This window comes from Myotis daubentonii, chromosome 5 (assembly GCF_963259705.1).
Source record: "Myotis daubentonii chromosome 5, mMyoDau2.1, whole genome shotgun sequence".
Classification (NCBI taxonomy): domain Eukaryota; kingdom Metazoa; phylum Chordata; class Mammalia; order Chiroptera; family Vespertilionidae; genus Myotis; species Myotis daubentonii.
The window spans coordinates 35,268,007-35,282,530 of NC_081844.1; the positions used below are offsets into that span (position 1 = coordinate 35,268,007).

General features: G+C 37.2%; 1 protein-coding gene across 1 annotated transcript in view; it reads left to right on the forward strand.

Moving 5' to 3' along the window:
• ELP3 (elongator acetyltransferase complex subunit 3) overlaps window positions 1-14,524 on the forward strand; it is a 98,171-nt gene that overhangs the window by 25,784 nt on the left and 57,863 nt on the right. Inside the window, exon 8 of the mRNA XM_059697554.1 lies at window positions 12,808-12,969. Coding sequence (XP_059553537.1) covers window positions 12,808-12,969 — 162 coding nt within the window. The remainder of the gene's footprint in view (window positions 1-12,807; window positions 12,970-14,524) is intronic.

A 14,524-nucleotide genomic window follows, 5' to 3' on the forward strand; every position in this document is an offset into this window, starting at 1 on the left:
TGTCTTGCGTTTATTAGAAAAGCTAAAGTGCTAGGAAATGCTGGGTATCAGGCCTGAATGATAATTCCAGAGACTTGCAGAGTTTTGAAGAAAGCAAAAGCCCCCTAAGAATGTCCGAAAGTGACTGCTGCCTTGCTGCCCTGGGCCGTGTTTCTGGGCTTTGGCTCTCATACTTCCCCACCCCTCACTTGATATATTGGCCCCTTCTACTTCCTCCTCTGCTCAGCCTGATTTGTGTAGATGCTGACCTGGATCCTTATCATTGGCCGCCCAACCTAGGATACAATCTTAGTCATCTTAAAAAGATACATTAGTTGTTTTTGTTTCACCACTTTATTGCAAACAAATAAAAATTGAATTTTCCAGTGAACACCACATACTAGTACATATGGTGGTGTTCTACAGTATTTGTTTAGCTTATCACATATTTATTCAACTATCCATTCTATTCATCCATCTGTTCTCCACCCCCCCTTTTATTTGAGTTGCATTTCAAAGTAAGTTGCAGACTTCAGTACACTTCTCCCCAAATACATCATCATGCCCATCATTAACTAGTTTGCTGTTTGTGGTGTCTTTTGTATTTAGTATACATACAATGAAATGCAAAGATCTTAAGTGTATCATTTGATGAGCTCTAGCAAGTACAGAAGATACTGGTGCAGCAAAAACCCTTTTAAAATAGACCATTGCCATCATCCCAGAAAGTTTCCTTGTACTCCTTCCCAGTAAATTCCCCTCTGTACCTCCCAGAGGCAGCCATTGTTCTCTCTTTTTTCCCCCTCCTGTAAATTGGCTTTGCCTATTCTAGGACTTTATATAAAGTAAAACCATACAGCATACACCTCAGATATACTGTAGGTTTGGTTCCAGACCACCACAGTGAAATGAAGAATATTGTAAGAAAGGGAGTCACATATATCTTATTTCCCTGTGCATATAAAAGTTATGTTTATACTATACTGTAATCAATTAAATATGCAACAGCATTATGTCTAAAAAAACAATGTACATACCTTAAGTAAAAATACTGACCATCATCTGAGTCTGTTGGAAAAATGGTGCCGATAGACTTGCTGAAATCAGGGTTACCACAAACCTTCAATTTGCAAAAAATACGGTATCTGTGAAATACAGTTCAGTGAAGTGCAATAAAAGGAAGTATGCCTGTACTCTGCTGTGTAAGGCTTGTTCGTTGCACACAAGATTTTGAGGTTCATCAACATTGTTGGATATTTCAGTAGTTGTTACCTTTTGAGTGCTGAGTAGTATTCCATTGTCTGCATAGAGGTCAGTTGGTTTATTTGTTCTGTTGTTGGACACTGGGCTGTTTCCAGCTTGTGGCTATTGTGAATAAAATTTCAATAAACATACTCGTAAGTCTTTTGTGAATATATGCATTGGATGATAACTAGGCGTCGAATTGTTACATCATGTGTTTAGTTTTATAAGAAACTGCCAGAGGTTTTCCCAAAGTGGTTGTACCATTAGTACTCCTACCAGTAATATATGAGCATTCAGCTGTTCCACATCCTCACCAGCATATGCTGTTGTCAGTCTTTAATTAGCCATTCTAGTGGGTGTGCGGTGGTGTCTCATGGTGCTTTTAATTTGCATTTTTCTGACTAATGATGTTGAGCACATTATTATATGCTTATGTTTCTGTATATTTTCTTTGTGAAGTGTCTTTTAAAATTTTCCTATTTTTTAGTCAGCTGTTATATATACCCCGAGTAGCAGTCTTTTGTCAGATCTCCATTTTGCAAATAGAAAACCCAATTTGTGGCTTGTCTATTCATTATGTTAATGATAATCTTTGAGCAGAAACTTTTTATTTTGATGAAATCTAATTTAACAGTTTTTCTTCCACAGTTATTGCTTTCTGTATCGTCTCTAATAAACCTTTGCCTATCCCCAGGGCAAGAAAATACTCTCTTGTTTTCTTCTAGTTTTTGTATTTAGCTTTCATTTAGGCTTATGATCCATCTTGAAATAGTTTTATGTGTAGTGTGAGGTAGGGGCCCATGCTTCTTTTCCCCTATGTAGAGATCTAATTGTTTCAGTATCACTTAAAAACTTATCTTTCCCACAGATTGTATTGGCACCTTTGTCAAAACTCAGTTGACTGTATAAATGGAAACTGGGCTCTTCTGTTCCACTGGTCTATTTGTCAATCCTTTTGACAGTTACCACACTGTCTTGATCACTGCAGCTTTATCGTGTATTTTAAAGTCAAATAGTATAAATCTTCTCTGTCATTGTTATTCAAGATTGTTTTGGATATGCTAGGCCCTTGGTATTTCCATGTAAAATTTAGAATTAGCTTGTCCGTTTCATTTAATTAGCTTGCTGTTTGTGGTGTCTTTTGTATTTAGTATACATACAATGAAATGCAAAGATCTTAAGTGTATCATTTGATGAGCTCTAGCAAGTACAGAGCTTTTTTTGTGTGTGTGCTTAAATAAACTTTAATTTCACAAATGATTATTTTTGCTAAACCCAGTCCTCTTTCTCCCCTGGAGGTATTCAGTTGCATCACCGTCATAAAGACAGAATAAGATGGAGCCACAGGATCAAACAGAAATAATGTATTCACATAGATGCTCATCCCTCCAGGTTTTCCTCAACCCCTAATACTGCTTTAGGTTAAGTGTATTCTGCTGCCAAGGTTGCAGTGGGAGGGTGAAGGTTTGGATCTGAGCAGGCCCCAAAATGTGCAAGCCCTCAGGTCTCTCTCCTCCCTCTGGAAGTTCCAACTGTAGCAGAAATGAAGATTGAACTTCTCAAGAATAAAGTTTCCAGCATGAATGCCCTTGATATCCCCCAAGGGTCTCTTTCCCTTTGGTAGTGGTTGTAACGGGCCCATGAGTACAAGGGATTGTCCAGGTGTCGGAGGTATGCAGGTTAAGGCAGATGGACTCATGGTGAGGATAGCTGCAGTTGTGTGGGGCTGAGAGTCCAGCTTTGAGGTACTGAGGAAGGAGGGCTCTGTTCTCACTCTGACAGACAGTAAAGCATTTCCTGAGGGAGCCAGAAAATGTGATGAGATTGGGATTGTGTTAAAATTTAGAACAACTTGGAGAAAATTGACAGTTTAACAATACTGAGTCTTCCAACCTGTGAACATAGTCCATCTCTTCATTTACTTAGATTTTATTTAATTTCTCTTAGCATTAGTCAGTATAGAGATATTATAAGCCTTTTGTTAAATTTATTCCAAAATATGTTTGTTGATGATATGGAAAGTGAAAAAATTTTTAAAAATTGTTTGCATCTAGTTTAGTTGTTCCTCAGTATCCATGGGGGGATTGGTTTCAGGACCCCCCTGCAGATACCAAAATCCACAGATGCTCAATCCCTTATATAAATGGCATGATGTTTGCATATGATCTATGCACATTTCCCCATATACTTTAAATCACCTTTCCTGTATACTGACAATACCTAATACAGTGTAAATTCTATATAAACAGTTGTTAAGGGGATAATGACAAGGAAAAAAGTTTGTATGTGTTTAGTACAGACACATCCAGCAATCACCATAGGCCTAACTACATAGTACATGTCAACAATAACGTAACTTTAAGATTTTTTTTTCAAATATTTTTCATTCACGGTTGAGTCTGCACAAGTGGAACCTATGGATACAGAGGGCCAACTGTTTATGGATATGCAGTTGATTTTTGTATATTAACCTCATATGATCTTATGAAATTCACTACCTAGTTCTAAAAGTTGTTTCTGTAAATCTAAGATTTTCTTCTTAAAGAATCATGTAATCTGCACATGTAGTGTGTTTTCCTTTTGGATTTGCCTGCGTTTCTTTTTCTTGCCTTATTGCAGTGGCTATGACATTCAGGACAGTGTTAAAGAGAAGTGGTAAGAGCGGGCCTCTTTGTCTTTTCACAATAAAACAGGGAAAACTTTAATATTTTAGTATTAAGTGCAGTGTTACTTGAGTTTTTTTGTAGATACCTTATTAGATTGAAGAAAGGTTTTTATCATTAACTCATTTGTCTAATGATTTCACTGCATCATCTATTTAAATGATCATGTGATTTTTCTGCATCTATTTAAATACTCACATGATTTTCCTTTATTCTGAAATGTAGATAACTTTGGTTGATTTTTTAAAATATTAAACTAATCTTGTATTCCTAGGATAAACCCTGTTTGGTCATAATGTATCCTCCTTTTTATATATCACTGGGTTCAACTTGCTGATACTTTGTAAAGCATTTTGTGTCCATGTTCATGAGAAATAAGTGGTCTGTAATACCCTTATTTGTAATTTCTTTGTCAGGTTTTGGTATAAGTGTTATGCCAGCCCCATAAAACAAACTTGGGGGGTATTTTCTTTATTTTCTGAAAAGTTCCATCTAAGATGAATGTTATGTCTTCATGAATGTCTGTAAAAACTCACCGGTAAAACTATCCAAGGCTGGAATTTTCTTTATGGGAGGGCTATAGATGATTAATTCAGTGCCTCTAATAGATTTAGGGCAGTGGTTCTCAACCTTGGCTGCACATTAGAATCACCTGGGAATCTTTTTAAAATGCTGATTTCAGGGCCTCATCCTCTGGAAATTCTGTTGCTTTGTTATGTATTGGGTAAGGCCACAACATTAGTAACAAAGAAACAATTTCCAGAGGATGAGGCCCAGAAATCAGGATTTTAAAAAGATTCCCAGGTGATTCTAATGTGCAGCCAAGGTTGAGGACCACTGATTTAGGGATATTCAAATTACCTGTTTCATCTGTGTCTCCTTTTGGTAAGTTACATTTTTCAGGGAATTTGCTTCATTCAAGTTGTCAAACTTTCTGGTATTAAGTTGTCCATAATATTATTTATTATGCTATCAATGTCTGTAGGATGGTTGTGATCACCCCTCTTAAAATCCTGATATTGGTAATCTATAGTCTCTCTCTTTTTTCTTGATTAGAGATTTATCAATTTTGTTTTTCTTTTTAGAGAATTAATTTTGTTTTTGTTTATGTCCTTTACTTCATTGTTTTCTGCTTTTATTTTTATCTTCTACTTTCTTGGGGTTTACTTTGCTCTTTATTGACTTAATTAAAGTGTAGAAGCTTGGCCATCATTATAGATCTTTTTTCCTTTACTAATATAAGTCTTTAAAGCTTTAAGTTTTCCTCTAAGCACTGTTTTAGTTGAATCCCACACATTTTGATGTTGTATTTTAATTATTCAATTCAAAACATTGTTTAAATTTCCAAATACATGCATTTTTCTTGATATCTCATTGTTACTGATTTCTAATTTAATTCCATTTTGGTCAGATAGGGTCTATTCTGTATTTCAGTTTTTTAATGTTTTTTTATTATAATTATTTTGTGGCATACATGGTGTCTCTTGGTAATAAACATACTATATGTGTATTTGCAAGAATGTCTGTTCTGCAGTTGTGGGATATAATGGTCTATAAATCAGTTAAGTCAAGGTGATTGACCATATTGTTCAAATTATCTTTGGGTTTTTTGTTTTGTTTTGTTTTCTGTCTAGTTCTGTCAGTTGCTAAGAGAGGGATATTAAATATCTAACCATGGTTGAAGAATTGTCCGCTTCTCCAGCAGTTATATTATGACCATTTATTTTGAAAATCTGTTTTTAGGTGCAAATACACTTAGGATTGCTGTTTTCTTGATGTCTGAACTTTATATCATTATGAGAGTACCTTTCTATCGTGTGAAATGTCCGTTAGTCCTGAAGTTTTCTTTATTTGATGTTAACTTAGCCATTACAGCGTTCATGTGCTTACCGTTTTCCCTATGTATTATTTTTTCCATCCATACACTTATCCCCATATATGTCTCTATAATGAGAGTGGGTTTCTTGGGACAGCATCTGTAGTATATGGGTCTTCTTGTTATTTTATAATCCATTTTTACAATGTCTGCCTTTTAGTTGTCTGCCTAAGTTTACTATAATTATTATTTTTTTTTATTATTGCTTAAAGTATTACAAAGGGTATTACATATGTGTCCATTTTTTCCCCCCGCCCTAGACAGTCCCCTAGCCTCCCCTATCCCCCGGTGTCTTATGTCCATTGGTTATGCTTATATGCATGCATACAAGTCCTTTGGTTGATCTCTTACCCCCCTACCTCCTGCACCCACCCTCCCCAGCCTTCCCGCTGCAGTTTGACAATCTGTTTGAGGCAGCTCTGCCTCTGTATCTATTATTGTTCAAAAGTTTATAATGGTTTCTATTATCCATGAATGAGTGAGATCATGTGGTATTTTTCCTTCATTGACTGGCTTATTTCACTTAGCATAATGCTCTCCAGTTCCATCCATGCCGTTGCAAATGGTAAGAGTTCCTTCCTTTTTAGAGCAGCATAGTATTCCATCGTGTAGATGTACCACAGTTTTCTAATCCATTCATCTACTGATGGGCACTTAGGCTGTTTCCAGATCTTAGCTATGGTGAATTGTGCTGCTATGAACATAGGGGTGCATATATCCTTTCTGATTGGTGTTTCTGGTTTCTTGGGATATATTCCTAGAAGTGGGATCACAGGGTCAAATGGGAGTTCCATTTTCAGTTTTTTGAAGAAACTCCATACTGTCTTCCATAGTGGCTGCACCAGTCTGCATTCCCACCAGCAGTGCACAAGTGTTCCTTTTTCTCCACATCCTCTCCAGCACTTGTCGTTTGTTGATTTGTTGATGATAGCCAGTCTGACAGGTGTGAGATGGTACCTCATTGTTGTTTTGAGCTATAATTATTGATAAAATTTCATTTTCATTTACCAATTTAATCATCCCCTCTCTTTGGTTTTCCATAGCCAAGAATAATAGTTTTAATGAATACTGTTATTGTCTAATTTTGTATAACGCTTTTTTCTATATCCCTTAAGGAAATGTCTTCTTGAGAGAAAAAAATTCCTTAAGGGATCTAGTACAATGCCTTAAGAATACAAGGTGCAGCCCTGATCGGTTTGGCTCAGTGGTAGAGGGTCGGCCTTCGGAATGAAGGGTCCCGGGTTCAATTCCGGTCAAGGGCATGTACCTCGGTTGCGGGCACATCCCCAGTAGGGGGCGTGCAAGAGGCAGCTGATCAATGTTTCTCTCTCGTCAGTGTTTCTAACTATCCGTCTCCCGTCCTCTCTGTAAAAAGTCAATAAAATATATACTTTTTAAAAAAGAATACAAGGTGTTGTTAAATGAGTGAAGTGGGAAGAACTGTGCATTAAGAATCAAGAGACTTACATTCCACATTTACTTTTGTTATAGCTTACAATACGACCTGATTTAAGCCACTTATTTATTCTGTGCTTGTTTCTCCATCTATAAAAGTGGGAAGTGGAACTAGATTATCTCTAAAATTACTTCTTTCTCTGACATTCTGTGATTTGAAGATTTGTATTGGAATGAGATTTCTATCTAAAATATATGTTCACAAGTTATGATTCATCTAGCAGTCACTTTCTGACAATGAAGAATTTCTATAATGCGTTTTTATATATAGCCCTTACATTTGAATGTGAATATAATAGTAAAAGAATGTGTAATAAATGTGATTTTTTTCCTTTCTAATAATAGGTTCTTCAGATGTCTTTAGGAGTATAAAATTGTAGCATTCTTGTCAACTATTGAAAAAATCAAAACTCAGAATGTAATGGGTTGTTTTTCATATATGTTAAACCTTGTCAACTAGCATGAAAGAGGGAGCAGGGGCCCCTGATTAGTCCTTAAGCTACATTGCCACCAATTTGGTTTTTCATAGGTAGTACTCATTTAAAAATCAAAATTCTGTTTCTTTCTATTTCTACAGTTTGTGTTGGGCAGAACCCTGTTATTTTATAGACCCTCTTGGCATAACTATCAATATCCAGGAAGCAAACTTGACTACCATCTCAAAAAAAGAGGTGGGGAGATAGTTAATTTTTAATCCTCTTAAGACACCAAACATTTAGCTCAATCATTCTTAAGTGTATAATATCACTAGCACAGCATTATCTAGAACATACAATTTTGAGATATTTTCCAGATATGATTGATTATATAAAACGAATGTGTTCTTTGGTGCTACTTCTTAGGAAGTACACCGATAACTCCAGATGTTACTGAGCAGTTCAAACAAATCTTTGGCTGGCCAAAGAAGTTAACAAAATCTGCTTACTCATTCTGGGACTCTAGATGCAGGGAAGAGTTTGTACATTGTGACTAATGAAAATTAATATTTCACTTATTATCTACTTTAATGTTATTATTACTTCCTGTAGTTTTTTATTATGTAATTTAATAAGGGTAAATAATATTTGTCATTATTATATATTTTGCAGTTTGGTTTGAGCAGATTGAGTTTGAGGTAGAGAGATGTCCACGTAGGAAACTTTCCACAAGCCTTTCATGAATGTGGGCCTGGAGCTGCAGTGAGGATTCACACAGGACGGGACTGAGGCACATCTGACTTCTTTTATGACAGAGGATTTTAAGGAGGTCTGCGGCATATTGATAGTAATGAGAAGTGCTCTTTGATGTCACAGCCTTCTTAAGTGAATCAAAGCACAGTTTCCAGATGATTATAAAGAGACTTAACATTCAATGTGCTGTATTTCCTCATGTCTCTTAGAGCAAGGACAGAGGAAAATCACTTTTAGAGGCCACTTTCTTCCTTTCTGAAATAGAAGTATGCTTCCCAAGAAATAATCTATATCCATTTATATATCTGCTACTTCTAGCTTTGTGCTTGGGCCTTGGTTTTATCTGGGTGTCTTATCCCTGCAGCTAGATTGTTAAGCATGTCTGGGATAAGAACTGTTGTATATTTACTTTCTGTAGCATATCTGACCTAGTAGGTATCTTCTAGGGTTGATTGTTTGAAAGATGAAAGGTAAGCAGTGGAATTATCTAGATCAGCGGTTCTCAACCTGTGGGTCGAGACCCCTTTGGGGGTTGAACTACCCTTTCACAGGGGTCGCCTAAAACCATCGGAAAACACGTATATAACTACATATTTTTGTGATTAGTCACTATGCTTTAATTATGTTCAATTTGTAACAATGAAATTGGGGGTCACCACAACATGAGGAACGGTATTAAAGGTCGCGGCATTAGGAAGGTTGAGAACCACTGATCTAGATGCTGCTCTGGGAGTGAAGAGAGACCTCCTTTATCCTCAGTTATGGCTAATTCATGTGTTCATTCTTCATATTTGTATTTTTTATATTGAAGGAGTATTTTTGGTGCTGAAGCCTTTAAGCAGTTACCTTTAAATGTGTTGGAGCTTATACTGCCTTCCAGGAACTTCCTGTCACAATGGGAAGACAGGGGTATCCACAGATAGCGAGGCAAGCTGTACTTAGTATGGACAAAGTGCTTTAGGAATGGGAGCACGTGGTTGTTAGTGAGAGGTGGTAGGAAGGTGTCAAGAGAGGAGACGTGTTTGTCCTATGTTTTGAAGGTTGGGTAGGTTTTGATTTTTGTTTGCTTTTAAATTTACAGGTTATTGTCCAATCTTCACCCCTTTCCCCAAACTCCCCTTGTTAAAAATGTTATCAACATAAATTATTGGTTTAAGTTATGCTTTGTGGAGAACAGCATCTTTTATAGTTGGTGCCCCTCCTATGACATACAGAAAAGTGTAGGATGCAATATAGCCGGGGTAGCGGCTTTTGAGATCCTGTACTAACCCAAAAAGAGCAGTAAAATTGGAATCAGGAGACCTTGTACAAGTCCTGACTTTGTCTCTTAGAAGCTTATGATCAGGGTTGGAAAATATTTGGCACATTTCCTAAATGCCCAGGAACTTAAGAAGCCTGTGGCTCCTGGAACTTAAGAAGGTGTGGGAGTTGAACTAGGTCTTTAAAGATAGCCATACATTGATGACTGTCTAAATGATATCGAGGATTATAACAGGCCATAAAATGTCAACTCAAATATTTTACTTAGATAAGACAAAAAGTTTATGCACATATTTGCATATTAATGAACAATCATATTAATATGTCCACATCTCTGTTAAATGAAGAGGCAGATTCAGTGATATGTAGGACTAAATATAACGTTAACAAAACATTCTAATAAAAATACAGCAATCTTATAGGAAAGAATACCTTATACTTTGTTCTTTAGGAAAATATTCCATTGTTTTTACATTCAAATTTGTTAAGAATTTCTGCTTGTTGCTTTTCAAATGCAAATAAAATTTTGAAAAGAAGATAGTAGTAAAAGCCTTTTATAAATAAAATAATTGGCTTTTTAAAACTTGAATTATTTTTTATTTCTCCATTTCTGCTCCTGCAAAGGGTAATGATATTTCTTCCCAGAAGAAAGACATTTTTGAAACGGAGTTAGATTATTGTTTGAGAATAAGATTTGCCTCTACATCCTATGCTGTGTTCTGTTTATGAAGAAACCTTATCATCCCTGCAGCAGTTTCCTCTATACGTCTTGGTTGGGCCTTTAACAAGCTGTGTAATAGAAGATTAGCTAGTGAATTTTCTCTGTCTTCTAGACAAATTCCATTTGTGCTATTGCCTACCTTCTAGTTTTTTCCCAGTGGTGCAAGCTACTCTTGTGCTACGAGCTTGCTAACTTCATGGTATCCTTTAAGTAATACTGTAGGCTTTATTAAAATATGGATTAATAGGAAGGTTATGATATGATTTTGGAATATCTGATTCTGAGATGTTCTCATTTACTTAATTAAATATGCTCTGAGTTTTTCTGCTTTTTGTTTCTTAAAGCATCCTTCATGCAGTTTTCTTTCTCCATATGTGCTTGTTTTAATTTTAAAAAATAATTTCCCCCCCCCCAAACAGTAACTGATATTTAAAGAAGGTGAGTTACATTTATCGTATGGCATTACATACCTTTGTTACTGCAGGCCTTGGTACCCGTCTATTTGTGAGGCACGGTGCTTTCTGATTAGATTGTTTCAGAAAAGTCAAATGATTTAGTATTCTTTCTTAGACTATTTTGTAAAATCTGAGCCCTTTTTTGTCTTACGATTCTTGGACTAGTTGTTTGACTTTAGTCTTATCGCTCATATAATTCTATACAGAAGAACCTTATAGAATACAGTAGAATTTGAATGTCTATAATGAAAGACTTCAGAATCATTCTTCCAGTTCTGTGGTTCTTAACTTTCTTAATAGTTATTACTAATATTAACATTAAATAAGTTTTTATTGACAATAAAGGAGTAGCCTTAAATGATGGAAATTTTATGATTTTTTACTTTTCAAGGAAGAGCTATGAACTCCTTTGGAAAGGAGGAAATTAAATTGAATGGCAAAAAAAGAGGCTTGTCTAACCCTCCCCAAAGAATCGAGAAAGTTAAGAAAGGGTGCGTCATGAAGAATTACTGGATTCTAGGACATTTAGAGAAGTTGAAAAGGAAATCTGATGTCTAATGAATTGTTTGAGCACTGTGATAAAATGAAATATAGAGCCTTGACCAGGCAGCTCAGTTGGTTGAGAGGTTCGATTCCCCACCATGGCACATACCTAGGTTGCGTGTTCGATCCCCGGGTGGGGTGGGTGCGAGAGGGCAACCGATTGAGATCTCTCTCTGCCTCCCCTACCCCACCTCGCCCCTCTTCTCTCTCTAAAATCAATTAAAAAACAATAGCATATCCTTGGGCGAGGATTAAAAAAAAGAAGAGAAATATAGAGCAAAGATTTTGAAGTCATATAGACCCAACTTCAAATCCTGACTTGAATTTTGTGAGCTGTGTACCCATGAACAAAGTATTTAATCTCTTTGATTTTCAGTTTCTTCGTCTGTAAAACTAATAATAAGACAAGCTTCATAGAGCTGATGGGATCATTTGATATGTATGGAGTATATATAGCATAGTGCTTGGCCACAATGGTCTCTGAATATTAGTTTCTATTCCTACATCAGTAGCTCCCTTACCAGGTCATTTTTACTTATCTGAGTTTTGGCCAGCACTACGGCCATTAACTCGGGCATCTTGCATCTAAAGTGGTACTCACTACTCTGGTATGTGATTTTAACAGAAGAGAAAAGAAGATTCTTAATTTTGTAAATCATTCGCTAAGATTAATTGGCTTGGCAGAAAGACTTTTCTTATATGTAGAAGATATTTCCCCAAAATTATTCCTACGATCATCATACATAACTTCCTTCCCTTCTTTAATTTAACATGACAAAAATATAGAGTGTGAAATAAGTAATACAGGTGGTTTTCATTTATGAAAAATCGTTGCTAAGAATTGAAAAATAGAGTTTTGACCATTGAAATCACTGCTTTCAAGGAGAATATGGTTGTAGCATACTGCAAAAGAATGATAATGATGACAACATCACTGTATGCTAGTTCAGTCACGTCAATTCTAGGAGGCATAGGTACTATTATCCTCATTTTGCAGATAATGACACCAAAGCACAGAGAGGTTAATGGCATTCCTGTTTGCATAGTTAGGAAACAACAGAGCCAGGATTTGAATCTAAATAGCCTGGCTCCAAAGCCCATGCTCTTAACCACTGTCTTTTTCTGGGAGGACGAAAAGAATACAAGCCTTTAAATCAGTGGTTCTCAACCTTGGCTGCACATTAGAATCGCCTGGGAATCTTTTTAAAATCCTGATTTCTGGGCCTCATCCTCCAGAAATTCTATTTCTTTGTTATGGGGTGAGGCCACAACATTAAGTAACAAAGAAACAGAATTTCCAGAGGATGAGGCCCAGAGATCAGGATTTTAAAAAGATTCCCAGGTGATTCTAATGTGCAGCCAAGGTTGAGAACCACTGCTTTAAATGGAAGCATAGTCCTAAAGCTGTGGCAGGTGGTTTACTTCCAGATTTGCTCCACAGGTATTCTGAGAGGAGCCTCACAAAGTGTATTGGAATTACTATTGAGACCAGACCTGATTATTGCATGAAGCGGCATTTAAGTGACATGCTGACCTATGGCTGTACAAGGCTGGAGATTGGGGTGCAGAGTGTCTACGAAGATGTGGCCAGAGATACCAACAGGTGAGATGATGGCAAATGCTCTTGCACAAGCCTTCCTCTTCTCCCACCAGTTATATACATGTTCCCTTCTTCCTACCACTCTTAAAGAAAGAGGTGTAGGCATTCCTCCTTTAGACTCATTCTTCTATCTCTCCTCTACCCCTCTTCCCTTGACTTTCAGTCTTTGTCTACAGACTTTTTCCAGCTGCCTATACACATGCTTAGTAGATCTCTTCCTCGTCTTGTCATAAACAGCCTTCCCAAAAGGTTAGCAGAAGTTAGGGCTCAAGGTCAGTAGTTAAAGCAAGAGAGAAAGCAAAGGAGAATGGGAACAAAGAAAAGAGTTTGAACAGAAATGAAGTCAGGGTGAGTTTTAAGAGAGATTAGTGTTTGTGAAGCAGATGCCAGTTGACAGGGTAGTGGGAGAAAGGTTGGTGAGGTAATGGGTATAAACATTGAGAAATTTGGGGGTGTAAGGAAGGAAAGAAAAACAGGTTGAGAGAGCCATGTGAGGTTTTCTTCCTTCTAGAACACTGTCACTGAGTTGAGGGGAAAAGGTACAGATGAAAGGTTAGCTGTAGAAAGAACTTTGTGATTGATTGGTAAATTAGTAAAAAAAGATTTCAGGAGTTTATTAATCAGCGTTGATCACTGACCTAGGGTGGTGAAGGCAGGCTTGAGGGAGCAGGTTTGTGTTGATTTGGACCTTAAAGGCTACTTGAGTTCGATTTGTGTAGACGTGATTGGGGGCTGTGCCAGGAGAGGGAAGTAAAGGGGAACTAGGGAGACATACATGGTCAGCATCTTAGAGTCAACCAAGAAGGATGCCAGGCTAAGGAGGGTGGGGTCTTTCTGTGAGGTAATAGAGGTCTGTTGAGTCTTTTTGAGCACAGGGAAGACTGATGGGAGTCAGGCTTGAGAAGATTAACCTAAATAGAATGCATTCTTGTAGGGGAAGACCAGCCAGGAGCACTGGCTGGACTGCGGCAGGAATGGAGAGCTGTGCTAGAGAGGAACCTGTGGAGACGAAAAGTCTCTTAAAAATTAGGGAAGCTTTCTGAAGAAAAGGACATCTAAGCTGATATCTTACTTAAAGGAAGAGTATGACTTAGATGTGGAAGAGAAAAATTATTTCAGGCAGAAAGAAAAATATGAGCAAACTGCTGAGGATGGGAGCACAGGACACATTTAGGGAATTCAGAGTGGTTTCGTTTGGTTAGAGGTGTAGAGTGTGAGGTAGGAAAGCAGTAAGAGGTGAGACTGAAAAGGTAGCCAGAGGGGCCAAATTCTGAGAGGCCTTTGAAGTTTGGGCTGTAACCCAAGGACAGGTTGTAAGGTAAGTTGTGATACCAGCATCTCTGCATTTTAGAAATATTACTTTATGGGGAGCACAGTATGGGGTTGGATTAAGAGGAAGCTAGAAGGAAGACCAGTTAACAGGCTGTTGCAATAATTTAAGCAAGAAATGATGCCCTGAAAAGTGAATGACAGTGTTTGGTGACTGAGTGGAAATGAGGGTAAGAGAGACTGGGGAGAAGAGGAGGTTTGGAGGAAAGATGAGTTACATATACTGAGT